Raw genomic sequence first — 15,024 nt, forward strand, 5'->3', positions numbered from 1 at the left:
TTGCGTCCTCAAAGTTAAACAATGTTACTATGCTACATATGGCACACTTTTGTGGATTCCTGTCATATTACTTTTATATTTAATTTTCTGTAGGTATGGACTATTGAAAACGCTAGTTACGCATTAATGCAATTTAATACGTGGTTATCCAGAGCACCCCCATGAAATCATTGTCAACAGTGGCAATAGACATTTCAAAAAGTAGGTCTCAAAATAGTTCAGAAAAACATAAAGAATGAGTGTGAGCTGATGGAATAGATCCGTTGGCAATATGTGCAGAAAGGCATAATACGATGTAATTCTAAAAAACGGAGAAGTTAAAAATTTGATTAGCTAGTGGGCCCAAAAATTATTTCAAAATATACAGATTATTAATGAGATAATATATCAATCAAGTCAAAACTTGAAATGAAATTGGCCGATGCTAGATAAACATCCATAACGTATTCAAATCACTTTTCATTGTGAGATTTTTTTTAAAACCCCACAGTATATAATATATCTATCAGATGTATATGAACACTGGAAAATTTGTTGGCAAGAATTCTTGAAGATTGTTTATGAAAAAACACTGGCAAATTTGTTGGTAATCAATCTTCAGATGCAGATTATCAAAAAATAAGACTATGTTAGGCCTTGTATTTTTATCTGTGTTGATTATTTTCGTTACTAGATGGTTAGTATATATTTCATACCGTAAGTGATTGAACCCATATATTATCAATAGTCAATTGTGTTTTTTCACTATTTTTGATTGAATCTTCTTTTTCATTTCAGGATGTTCACACTTCAGCATGGTTTATGACAATAGCATCCATAGACTTTTTTGGCTTGTGGTTAGATATTCTATGTTTGATTTTTATTGCATGCGTCACTTTCAGCTTCGTTGTAATGCAAAGTTGTGAGTATTCTTTGCATATACATTGTATTTATTGAAAATTAACAAATTCACCATGAACTGATATATCTGATATATTTGTCTGATATATCTGTTTTTCCGTTAATCAGCTGTCGCCCCCATACGAACGACAACTCTCAGAAGTTGAGAAACTTGTGCATGCTAAGGACTAACGGGGTCTTACCTTTTACCGTGTGATTCCTAACACGAACTACATGCATATTATTCATTGTTGTGGGAAATTAATGACGTATTCTGAAATTATCAACAAATTGTGAAGAGTTGCTTGTTAAAATGAACTGGACTAATTACCGAACACGTCAATATTAACCTTTTCGCTTTTTCATTATTTTGATTATTTCTATGGACAAATTGTTGAACAAAGTCCCTAAGGAAAAAACATATTTTGATAATTTTGGTAATCAGTAGATTTATCGAGATAGCCATTTGAAAATCGGCATTTGAACGGTCGAGTGCTTCTAACGTTTTCTTGAAAACAATATATTTTAGGAATCCAACAACAATTTTCTAATATTTTTCACTACTACCACATAACATCTACGGGAGTGTAAGGGAGCCTCATATTTTTATATTTGTTTTCTTGAAAATTTCGAAATCAAAGTCAAAATTTCGAGTTTAAAGTCGTATTCTCAAGTTTGAAATCGAAGTTTCGGGATTAAAATTGAAATTTCGAGTTTACAGTCGTAATTTCGAGGGACGGCGATGACATCTACTCTTGGGAAGACGCTATCTATGGGATGAACAAAGAAGTTAATCTTCGAATATCAAAGGATAAAGGAGGCTCCACAAGGCGGTCAGTTGCAAAGCAAAGCTTCGACATCAACCGCCAACAAGATTCGTCCTCAGACTTCCACTGCAGCTTTAACTGCAAGTTATAAACTGGAACCCAAACATATCTTATATATGATTCAATACCAGACAACGCTGTTTCGACCCGTCATAGGTCTCTTCAATGGTTCTAGGCTGAACCACGAATGTATTACTGGACTCAACTGTTCTTGAAGGAAAAGCCTTAGCAATTGAGAGTGATGACATCTCCCTTGACGAAGAAGCTATCTATAGGATTGTTAAAGAACTCAATTTTCGAATATTAAATATTGACGATACCAGTACGATCAGTTCCAAGGTCAAGCTTCAACATCGACCGCCGATGAGATTCGTCCTCTGTTTTTCACTGCAGCTTCCACTGCAAATTCGTAGTACACTAGAGCCCAAACATAACGAATTTATGATTTTACACGAGATAGAACTGTTTAGATCCGCCATAGGATCTATTAATGGGGCTAAGCTGAATCACAAATGTATGGGATCGATCCCATTGATGTTATTTTTGTAAGGATAAATATCATCGCCCTTACTCACTTAGGCTTGTTTTTTCAGAACAGTTGAGTCCAATAATGCATTCGTGGTTCAGCCTAGCCCCACTGATGAGTCTATGGCAGGTTGAATCGAGGCTATCTGGTATTAAATCATATATGCGTTTTATATGGGCTCTAGTTTAAAACTCGTTCTTTGCACTGAAAGATTCAGTAAAAAACAGAAAAGAAATCTCATCGGCTGTCGAAGTTTGACTTCGCAACTAACTCCCTGTGGAGCTTCGTTTATTTCTGATGATTCATCATTGAGTGTTCTGTCAATCCCGTTGATGTTGTCTTCGTAAGAGGGGATATCATCGCCTTCACTCGAAATTGCGACTTAAAACTCATAATTCCGACTTGAAACTCAAAATAACGACATTCATCTCAAAATTTCGAATTTGAAGTCAAAATATCTAGATTGAAGTTGAAATTTCGAGTTTCAAAGTCGTAATTTCCAAAAAAAAAAAACAAATAAACAAATAATGGAATTTTGTGGCTTTTCTGCGCTTCCGTGAATATCTGATATCATCAGAGATACAATATTTACCATACTCATCGTTTCTGAACATTAATCCTCCGTCATCTCATGATCTTAATTTTACAGATTCCGCTGTCAGTGGGAGTTTCGTAGGTTTAGCTGTAACCCAATCTCTGACACTATGCGGTATGTTACAATTTGGTATGAGACAAACAGCGGAAGTTGTCAATCAGCTCACTAGTGTTGAGAGAGTTCTTCAGTACACCAAAATAAAAAGTGAAAAGCCTTTCGAAACTCCAAAAGGTAGTAGCGTATCCCCTAAAATAGGAACTAACCGTCATTTCATATACATTATACACTAAAAATTTCTCAAATAAAATACAAAGCACTGATTGAGTGTATATTTCAAGAATAATAATTTGAAGACGTAAAATATGTTATATGAATGAGTATTGTTGAAAATCATATCAATTTTTGAAATTTTCAGATAAAATGCCACCAAAAACTTGGCCAAGTATGGGAAAAATTGAGTTCCGTGATCTCTCTCTGAAATATGTGAATGAAGAACCACCAGTTTTAAAGAATTTAGAGTTTACCGTGCAACCAGGAGAAAAGGTATTATAAATAATCCTTACAAATCCAAATCATTTTTGTGGCTTTGGTATAACACACAAATCATGTTTCAAAAAAGACCAGGAATTGGTCGAAGGAACGCAAAATATATATTATTAATCCAAAAGTATTATACTGTTTTTCGAGTAGGTCCCTTTCAAATTGATACACTCAACCCAACGAATAACTCAATCATCAAAACACTTTTTGAACGCATTTCTTTGAATCGACGTTGTGGTGATTTGATTTTTGTAAAAAAAATAATTTGGCCGGAGCCATATCAGGCTAATACGGTGGCTGTTCAATGGGGTTTCATGAGTTTTTGCTTAATAATTCGTTCACATTACCCTTGTGAGATGCAATATTCATTTTTTTCACATATCTGGTATTCTCAGACGAATTCGCTCTGTCAAACACAACATAATACTCAGAAAATATTATTTATTTACTGTATCACCTCCTGGCAAAGATTCCAAGTGCCAGTAAAGCAGTTATATGAAAAAACTGTCAATTTTGCCTTCACTTTTGATAGATTTTGACAAGCATTTTTCGGTTTCGGCTCAGTTAGAAGGCGAAATTTTGAAACATGACTAGTTTGTATATTGAATTCATTAACTTATATCTCATCATCAGTTACAATGCCTTTCATTATGGGGTCGGAATCGACTCGTTCTAACATGTCTCGAGCGAACTTTCCGTCATTGGTTTCTTCCAAAAAATGAGGTCTTTTGTAACTAGTCAAGCATTTCATGCCTTAAAATCGATTAAAAAAAACTCAAATATCTCTTGTCTTATTTTTGTTATTAAAAAAAAGATTTGTTCTGTTTTTCTTGTCCTGTATTCATGTAATTGTTCTTTGTTTATTACTATGCACAAAATAATGTTACTTGGAAAGTTAATTGAATAAAACAAGGAATAGATTTAAGAGTGTATATTTTAAGTGGAAAAACAAAGAAATACTTTTAACAAAGTGAATTTTATTCTAAGTTGATGTGAATGAAGTATATTTGATTTGGACTTTAGTTTTTTATTTAGTCTTTATAGTTTCATAAACTGATATATGTTCGATTTCCAAAAAACTTTTGTACAAGTTCATTAACATAGTCACTATCATATGACACTACAACAATGTCTACATTTTTTCTTTCTTCAAACTTACTATCAGCAACACAAAAATAACGCTTCTTCACACCAACTGCATGCATTTGTAACTATATCTGTGCCTTACATTTTTCTGAGAGAACACCGGTAATTATACTTTGTTCTTGTCTTGGAAGGACATTTCATTTCAATGGCTGCATCTTTAATTATGCCATCAGGGGAAGCCGCAATCATTGGATAATCAGCACATATAAAAAGTCCACAGGAATTGATTTTGTTTTTCAAATTTGTTTCCTACTGTCTTCCGGACAGACAGTTCCAAATTTCTGCCTCTTTTCATGGCATCAGTGTCAGATACGTTTGCACACATCATGGTGGCTGTGACTGTCCCCTCTAGTGATAGAGTGGCAAACACACTTTATGTGACTTTGAAGCTGTTATACCACCATATCTCATCTTATATATAATATGCTGCTCTTGTTTTGCTTCCTTGTTGCTTTTTCGATGGTATTGTTCACAGCTTCAGTGAATGTTTTCTTCATCACATTTAATACTTTGACAACATATGCTTCGATTTCTGATAGTTTTTTCATTGAAAACAGTGTTGGGAAAGTTTTTTAATAGACTTTCCCACTGATACAAAAATGAAAGGAAACATTAACTATATTTGGGATTATATGTTGGCATGCCTATTTCAGTTCATGGCAACAATATGCCGACATATATATATCATTGAAAAACATAACAATTTTAACGTAAAGTTTTCCTACACAATAGATTGGAATAGTTGGTCGAACAGGTGCGGGAAAATCATCTCTTATATCAGCCTTATTTCGCCTGGCGCCAATAGAAGGATCAGTGCTCATTGATGATGTGGACACTAAAAATCTGGGATTCATAGATTTGAGACGATCTATTTCTATCATACCTCAAGAACCATCACTCTTTGCAGCAACTATGAGATACAATTTGGATCCTTTCAATGAGTTCGATGATGCCAAACTCTGGAAGGCACTAGAAGAAGTAAGTTCAGAAATTCAGGCCTGAATTATAAATGTCACGGAGTTTGTAATATATCTTCAAATATAACAATGGGATAACTTATATGAAATTATAATACAAAAACCTATACCTTATTAGGAAGTTTTGCAGAATGAATCAAAAGTACGCTCCTGTTAAATATATTCTAACTTCACCTACCCGGTGACTAAATACGTCAAATGTAGGACGAAAATGGGTGAGAAATACAGGAAAAGTATTAACTCTATTCAAAAACCTGTAAACAACTTGACTTATTTTTTCAATTGACAAAATCAATCGAATAGCATAAACTCAGAGTGTACAAAAAAATATATGAACTATATAATGTTGATTTCAAAGCTCCATCTGTTTGAAAACTTGAACTTGAATTATTTTTTCCTTTCTTCTCAAGTACTCTCGAAGTATTTTGTAAACTGTTTGGTTCCGAACGTTTCCCACTATACTTTTTCATATTTACGACTTTACTCTTTTTCGAGTTCAATATCCGATATTGTATTATTTTCTATGAAGTCTCGATTATTGAGTGACTTTCATCATATGCAGGATTATATTAAAAATGTCTTGCTGCAATATAAATCTAATCAATAGGTATGCGATCAACATAACACTGTTACAGTAACAGATCAGTAACATAGATATCAATCAACTAATGCACGTTCCTACAGACTGTCACGATTTATAATTGAATTTGTTCATCACTTAAAATTTTTTGGTAGTGCTTTCTATAGCTAGTCATGGGGAAATTGAGTCATTTTCGTATAACTTTTTTCTGATTGATTCTGCCGTTATTTGATAAAGATCTATAATAATTTGATAAAAAAAATCTTACGATTTGATTTTCAAAAACTTTATTTCCGAACATATATCACATATATACGATATGTTTGTAGAGAATGACATACTATATACTCTAACTTTTATATACCTCACGTAATCATAAGATAAGAGATAATCACATGAAGCGCCTACTCAAGTTTCATATACCTAATATACTACATCCTCAAATTATGATTACCTAAAGCATATTATGTCACTTCTACATCAATAATACAATGTCGGTTTCTAAGAAAACAAGTTCAGTAATGGAAATCTATTGATATCCAATTAATCATTCAGTGAAATGTTTGAATTTTCAATTTTCCAATTTCCATTGCTTCCAAATAATTAAACTTCAAACCTTTAAAAGTAAAATTTCGAAATGTCTGTAATAGATATGATTTTCTTGTAAATGATGATTTGAATATGTTGAACTTTTTTTTCTCGTTTATATAGCTCATATGATGTTCCTGGACGTGATTCCTAATGTTATGTCAGTTTGACCAATATGTACCAGCTTTTCTCTCCTCCTTCAATAGTGTAAAGCATCTGATTCATTCTATTTTACCAAAATTCTTCTTTGATATTGATGATTCATTTTATTTGGAAGCTGAAAAAATATGGATGGAAAAATCAAATGCACCAATAGCTGATAACAAGGGCTCTCAAAAATCTTGGGATCTTCCTTTACTGCAGATGTTATCTACAGAACTCATGGCTGCAGCTAACGACTCCCTTACAGATCGAGCTCGCCTCTGTAACAACTGTAACAACTGTAACAACTAAGGAATCTGGCACCTGGCTCAACGGACTCGTTTAGGATGTTTGATTTGTGTTAATCATCAATGTCGGTGCGGTTTCGTTGTTGATGAAAATGGTACTCATAGCCTCAGTTGTGTAAATTTAGTGCAAGTCGCTTCTCCCGACATTAAGCAGTGAATGACATATTTAAACTAGCATTGTCAACAGCCAATATCTCTTCTGTGATTGAACCTTTTGGAATTAGCCGAGATGATGGAAAACTTCCTGATGGAAGGTCTCTCATTCCTTGGAGACATGGAAAACCTTTGGTTTGGGACTTCCCCTGTGTTGATAACTTGGCTCGCTCTCATCTCAATTCAACTTCGCAAACATCTGGTGGTGCCGCTGAATATGCTGAGAAAATGAAACAGCGGAAATACATTTGTCTGGAAGATCGATACATTTTCTATCCAATTGCCATTGAAACATTCGGTAGCTTTGGTTCCTTTGCTTCCGATTTTTTCAGAGATATAGGTCGAAAACTGATTACAGTAACAGGTGATTCTAGAGCAAGATCATTTCTAATACATCGAATCAGCATTGCAATTCAGAGAGGAAATGCTCCTTGGCACCATTTCTCCTTCTCGAAGTCTTGATGAAAATTTCTTTAGCCCACTAAACTGGTCTGATACTATGGATTTCTCCCCAGCTTCATCTGTTAAAAATTATCCAAACGTTAATGAGAGTGAATCAGACTTCAGTTCTAAAAACATTGTAGAAGAAGACTTAACAGGCAAACTCAACACTATCAGTTTCAACATCATGGAAGGACAAATACAGAAGAGAAAAAATGTTCACATCCAGGAAAATTTTGCAGTGATTCAACAAACAGCCGAATCTCCACCTTTTGCCCGCACACTATGATCTTCCCGACGATGAGCCACCATCATTCGCCAACGTCTGAACCCGTCAACAATTTTGACGAAATCGCTACTGACCAGGATGCCAAAAACGAGTTCAACGACAATTTTCCCTTATGCCCCTTCAAGCTCTCCAGAAGGTCCCACCAGTTTGTAGATCCAGACTGTTATAGGATGGGCATGTTTCTATCTACATATATGATCGACGCTAGGGCAATGAACTTGCAGCCAAGGGGTCTGCTCAATCAAAACAATCACTGTTATGTCAACTCTATTTTGCAAGCCCTGATCGCATGTCCACTACTCTACAACTTACTAAACAGTCTGAGTAAAAACATCTCTTCGAACGAGAGAATGACATCTACCCCGGTTATATTTGGAATGTGCCGTTTTGTGGAACAGTTTGTTCACCTACCTTCCTACTTTTTGACAAAAGACGGGAGAGTAGATAAAAATTCCAAGAATGAGCAACAAGTTTCAATCAACACTGGCATCCCATTCGATCCGACGTGGATTTATAAAATGTTACGTAACATGCGGACTGACTGGATAGATGGTAGACAACAAGATGCAGAAGAGTGTCTAGGTTTTCTTTTGATGAATGTTTGAGCTAAATGAGTTGGTTAAATATTATATTAAACATGAAAAACCTCTCGTTGACTCTGCTTTGAGCAATGATTCAAATAATGTATGGAACATAATGAAATCGAAAAATAAATGATATCCAACCAGAAGGATCGACTTCATTAATACACCGATGATTGACATCTTCGGGAGGCAACTAAAGTCGAGCATTCATTGCAATGTGGACCACATTACTGAGAATACCCAGCCTTTCCTCAGCCTGCCATTCAACATCAAGAAAGTGAAGACCGTCAGAGAAGCGCTTAAGGTACTTGTCTCCAAGAAAATTTTAGAGAGAGTGTTCTCGTCGAAAACAAACGAGAAGGTCGAAGCGTGAGAGCAAATTACGCTCTGCAAACTTTCCGCTATCCTTATTTTGTATCTGAAGTTTTTCAAATACAGCAACGACCGTAGCACGAAGATTATCAAGGCTTTTGATTTTGAATTCGATTTGAAGTTTGATTTGACTTTGATATCGTCGAAAATACAGTCTCAAACACCAGATAGTTTCCTGACCTTAAGTTAATTCTTCGTTGTACCATAACTAACCAGACTATCTGGTTTTTCAACGATGTTTTAACGAATCAATCAAAGCTTGTGAAATCTTTGCATCGTAAAATTGAAGAAAACGATGAAGTGCGAAAACTGGAAGACAGCAAGAGAAACAACCCCAATATGTACCTTAAGGTAATACATATGGAATTACTTCATAGTAACTCCAAAGTCCAAAATTGAACTCACTAATGAAACTGCACAAACAGAGTTATCTGATAAGACCAGAATCTATTTCTCAGCATATCTCCTGATGATAATATTACTTCAGTTATAGAATTATCAGACAGAAATCTAGTGAACCTAGCCATGAAAAAAGAAATCATTGACCTTCTGTTGTTATGTTTCAAACAGTATTATTTTCAATTCAACAACATTTATTCTTCTTCAAAAAGTTCAATTAAGGGAAATTATGAAGTAGAAGCAGAGAATTCAAACCAGCATTGCCGATGTTTCATCAACCTAGTTAACGTCTTCAAGATTATTTCTTTGCTTCGCTGTAGTCGGATGAAAATTGAATATATTTCAAAAATTATGTTTCGATAACTAATTGATAGAAAACGAGCTACATTGTCAGGAATCAACATTTTTTATTTTTATGTTCAATATCATCAATATTTTTATTCATTTAGGTAGAGCTGAAAGACGCTATGGATACATTAGATTTTTCTGTGGCTGAAGGAGGAGCTAATTTTAGTTTAGGACAAAGGCAGTTGGTATGTTTGGCTAGAGCTACTTTGAGAAAAAACAAGATATTGATAATGGATGAAGCCACCGCAAACGTTGATCCAAGGTAATTGAGACAATTATCAATATATACTGATCAACTCATAATTCTGTATTTCCAAATAATACCTCGATAAATTAACTTCTATTTCAAAAAGTACTTCAGAAGTGATCCTTATGGAAACTAAACATTTTTTTTAATTCCTGAGGAATAATATAATAATTGTTCAGTGTTTCGAAAACCGGAACTGAACTATGACAATTCATACATGCCCATACATAAGATAGCATATCGATAACCGAAAAAAAAAGATTTGAATTAGCTTCTCAGAACAAGTATCTATTGTATTTCATATGATCTTTTTTGAAGGCTAAGACTAGGGTCGTTGAAAAAAATTTCTGATCGATAGCTAAAAAAGCAAATCCAATAGATAATGCATTTGGTACATATTATCATTATCAGAATTGAAGAGGTTAGTGGATGAAAGAATTATGTAACATTTTCATATTTTTGTAGTGAAAGCATTTGTATACATAATGATCTCGAAAATGAATATTACTGGAGTTTTTCACACACGTTGTTTTAACACCTCGACACGTGTCAAGAGGAAGGTCAGTTTGTTGACCTGAAGATGATAACTTGGTATTCGTATATGAAATAACGGTTTGAGATGGGGAAAAACTACAGTTATATTCATCTCTACACCAAAGGTTCCAAACAGTGCATCACAAATTTTGGAAATAATTAAAAATCAAACTTCAAACTCATTTTTGTCAAATTAAAAAAATTGCATTATTTTTCATTTTTTCACGCTTCAATCATTATTATCCTTATTGTAAACTGTGAACAATCATTACCATTTATAATAAGAATATTCTTACCATTGTTACTTTTCCTTGAATAGGACTGATGCCTTTATCCAAGAAGCTATACGAAAGAAATTTAAGGACTGCACTGTTCTCACTATAGCACACAGACTCAATACCATTATGGATTCTGATCGAGTGTTAACAATGAGTTTTGGAAGCATGGTGGAATTTGATCATCCATACAAGTTGTTACAAATTCCAGACGGATATTTCCACAAAATGGTACTGGAAACAGGGCCAGTGATGTATGCTCAACTCAGTGATATGGCACTGGATTCTTATAACAAAAAACATAACTAGTCAGTACCAATGAGATGAGCGGAATGAAGTCCATTTAAAGGCCAGCGAACGATGTCATAGAAGAAAATTAGCATATTGTTTGGAAAATGTTCAAGTGACATCTTATTTTATTTATCTCATGTGATAAAATTATAAAGGTGAAAAGTGATATGATTTCAACAACTGTCTTTGAATTCGCAATAAATATATGTAAATACCATTTTTTGTTGTCCATTGAAGCAGGCAGTTATATAAACTCTGACTCCAAGCTCTGCTGTCATCAAGTACGTTATCGTACCACCTGATAAAATGAAATTTTCCGAATTATTATTTTCGTTTACTTCAAAATGATATATTTATATAATCTTCATAGTTGACAATGAAATAGCTAGTTGTATAAATCAGGTGCATCCAGGGACACAACATATTTCAAAGAGAAAAAAATAAAATAATCAGTGAATCAGGAAAACATCTATTTTTCAATCAGTGTAACCAGCGTAGTCGACTTCCTAATTTCAAACGGTTTCTAGAAACTCAATCACTCATTGGTCGCCGACTAGCTTATAGAGAGGAAGTGAGTTAATTATTCGTGAGGAAAAAAGAGGGCCACGTGACTTGAAGTAATCAGTTGTTCATGTTAAATACCCAACCCACAAAATAAATCACGAAACAGTGAATTTATATCAGTGGGCTGTTTGTTTAAAATCTGTTTTTTTCGTTAACCAGCAATAAATTTGACATTTTTTTGCTTTTCAATACAATCTTTACCGCTCCTTTACGCTTAACGCGCGTTTCCTCGTGTAACGCCATCTAGGGGATTACACAGTACCTATTTCCTCTCCGATAGTTGTCAAACTGTACAATAGATGGCGGTAAGCTTCAATGCGAAGTGAGAAGTTTTTAGTCTCCATTTTCGAAAGTATAGGCCCGCCCACTCTCTCATATAAAAGCGCCATCCAGCCAGTTAATGTCATTCGACGATATTACGAAAACAAGTGAATTAAGTTAGCGACTAGCTAGGTAAAGTACGTGCGGTGGTGAACACTGAGAGTGTTGTCGTTAGCAAGTTTTTAATACTCGATTCTTTACTTCGGCATTTTTGAAGACAAAATTATATCGGAAGCAAAAAAAGGAGAAACGGCAGTATAGCGCGAAATATATAAAATATGGATTCATTGAAAATCCCACAAATCCATCTTCGCCTGTGTGCCTTCTTTGTCAAAAAGCATTTTCGAATGAAGCGATGAAATCCTCAAGGCTACAAGAGCATTTGAATAAAATGCATTCAGATAAAAAAGACAAAAGTGTGACTTATTTTCAAGAACTGGCAAAGAAACACTAGCTCAGCCAACTGGGTGTTAGATCCTTTTTCCAATGTCAACACAGCAGGATCACTCCAGCTGGAAGAAGAACTCGTAGAACTGATAACGAACGAGAAAATAAAAATAAAATTCAAAAATGAATACCAAGAATTTTGGCTACAAAAGCCAATCCCGCAATTGTACCCTAGATTGTGGTCGATGGTTCAACGATTTTTGATAGCATTCCCATCATCGTATTTGTGTGAACGTGGATTTAGTGCTGTGGCAACGTTGCTAACTAAAAAGAGAAATCAGGTGCAGATTACCGGACGCGGTCACTTACGGCTGTTTTTGAGTAAATTCGAGCCTGATATTAGCAAACTTGTTAAAAATTATCAAATTCATCCTTCACATTAGATTAGTTTCAAAATTTAAATTGAAATGTTTGTTTTAATAAGTCTTTGATATACCTACAATAAAAAGAGGGTTGGAGACAATATGGATCCCTGGGAAACACCAGCGTTAATGATTAAAGCATTCAAGAGATATCCATCGACGGCCACTTGCACGTTCTTTCAGGAAGCTGAAGAGCCATACACAAAAGTGATCCGAAAAGCCATAGCATCGAAGTTTGACCAGCAAACCATCATGCCACACACGGTCAAAGGCCTTAGAAATGACAAGCGCAACAGCTTTTGACTCTCCATGTTTCTCGATTGCGTTATTCCACATACAGGTGATAGAAGGTCACCTGTTGATCTTTGTTACCGAAAGCCATATTAATGATCGCTCAAAATGTTGAAGCCTTCCAATTATTTATATGGTGGTTTACAGCTTTCTCCATGATTCTTTATATCAGTGATAGCAAAGTAACTGGTCTATACTTATCAGGAAGAGTTTTCTTGCCCTTTTTGGGAATAGGCTTAACGCGAGCAATCTTCCGAAAAGAAGGAAAAACCCCTTTCTTGTAAGAGAGGTTGAAAAGACTGCAAAATATTGGTGCGAGTTCATTTGCACACTTTTAAAGTATGGTGACGGGCACTTCATCAGGACCAGATGCCTTGTTGATACTGAGCTGTTTCAAAATTCGCCTGACTAGATGCTGTCAAAAAATAATTTGCGGCATTGTTGATTCTAGTGTGGGGTAGATGTATGAGGGCAGATGTCGTTAACGATTGTGTTAGTTTTGCAAATTGGCAGTTGTGATATTTTTTAGTTACTTTATTTTTTGAGTTAAAATATAAATTACTAGCTGTTGCCCGCTCTTGTTAACGTGCAGCCGAAGCTACTGAACATAGAAGCTTGAAATATACAGGTATATTGTTTGTATAGCGTAAACAAGCATCAAGAAATGGAATCAGGGATTTCTAATACCAAGGGGGGAAAATAGGGGAATTTCCTCAGTTTTGAAGTTGGAAACCTGAAGTTTTGGGTGATTGAAAAGTATTGTAACTATTTGTTCAAAACGGTTTATCACGAAATTTAATGTGACAAACCAAATTCTACGCGGGCGAAGCCGCGGGCAACAACAAATGCCATATAAACCAAATTCAAATAGGTGGTGTACCTTTATCAGCTTCCAGTATTTACTCTATAGTTACAAAAACATGCATGAAATCAATGAAATGAAATTATTCAGAGGCAATTCATTTCAACCCAGAATAAATGAATTAGAAATGTTAATATTCACATAAATTATTGTTTATAACTCTTGTAACATTAATTTCATTATCAAACTTTGTAAACACTTGATTAGTACTTCTTAGATCTATATTTCGGCAAAAATATAGTAATTTTCAACTTATCATAAACTACACCTTACGATTCATTCTCCACAAACTTTATTAAGGAAAACTCCATTTAAAAAATATAACATGACATGTTTCGCTAACACAGTAACTTTTCCGTAGTAAATTACGTACGTACATACATGATTACGTGAGATCCAATCGTGAAGTGTAATTTATGTTATGGATTTTCATCAAGTAACGGCTGAACCCATCAGAAAAGTAATTTTCAATTATCTATGACTTCGTGACCACAATACAATTATGTATTAATAAAAAAACTAGAGATATATCTCAGTCGTGGTTTTCACTTCAAATAAGATTGTGTCCAATTGGATTTAGCTTAAACGATCTCTTGTGGAAGCAATACAAGAATCGAAATGTACTGGACCTGACTATTGATGTCGGGGACGAAACAAACGTACAACTTATCATCATGCCATCAATTAAAGGATAAGTCCCAGGATACAAAGGTCTCTCGAACCGTCTCATCAGCTCAATTTATTTGTATTAGTAATTAAAGATTTTTTGTGGTTGGAATAAAAAGCCCTGTTTCAAATCACTTGTTATATTTTGTAGGCTTTATGCAAAAGAACTCTCCCGTGATCAATCGAAACAATTGTCGTTTACAGTTTTTCCAAATCCAAAAATATCGTGAAACGCGTTTTCGCATATATAATCAAATTCATGAATACTTGATGAGAAGCTACTAGGCAAATAAACAAAATCGCGAATTTCACTAATTCGGACTTCCATTGTCTACTATATAAAATGATTTGAAATCCCTGAAACAACTAAAAAAGAACTATTAAAAATGAATAGATGAAAATAATAATAAATTAAGCAAAAAAAACCTGAAATGAAATAATAGTGGGATAAAATACAAGTAAAATAGAACA

At 34.5% G+C, this 15,024-nt stretch overlaps 1 protein-coding gene across 1 annotated transcript in view; it reads left to right on the top strand.

The window, feature by feature from the left end:
* LOC111509839 (probable multidrug resistance-associated protein lethal(2)03659) overlaps window positions 1-11,257 on the top strand; it is a 68,527-nt gene extending 57,270 nt beyond the window's left edge. Inside the window, exons 13-18 of the mRNA XM_074186286.1 lie at window positions 778-901; window positions 2,882-3,058; window positions 3,243-3,370; window positions 5,246-5,491; window positions 9,795-9,955; window positions 10,794-11,257. Coding sequence (XP_074042387.1) covers window positions 778-901; window positions 2,882-3,058; window positions 3,243-3,370; window positions 5,246-5,491; window positions 9,795-9,955; window positions 10,794-11,058 — 1,101 coding nt within the window. The 3' untranslated portion in view covers window positions 11,059-11,257. The remainder of the gene's footprint in view (window positions 1-777; window positions 902-2,881; window positions 3,059-3,242; window positions 3,371-5,245; window positions 5,492-9,794; window positions 9,956-10,793) is intronic.
* The last annotated feature ends 3,767 nt before the right edge of the window (window positions 11,258-15,024 follow it).

This window comes from Leptinotarsa decemlineata, unplaced genomic scaffold (genome assembly GCF_025532065.1).
Source record: "Leptinotarsa decemlineata unplaced genomic scaffold, Ldec_3_MD MMD2_tig00078422_RagTag_RagTag, whole genome shotgun sequence".
NCBI classification, from domain to species: Eukaryota; Metazoa; Arthropoda; class Insecta; order Coleoptera; family Chrysomelidae; genus Leptinotarsa; species Leptinotarsa decemlineata.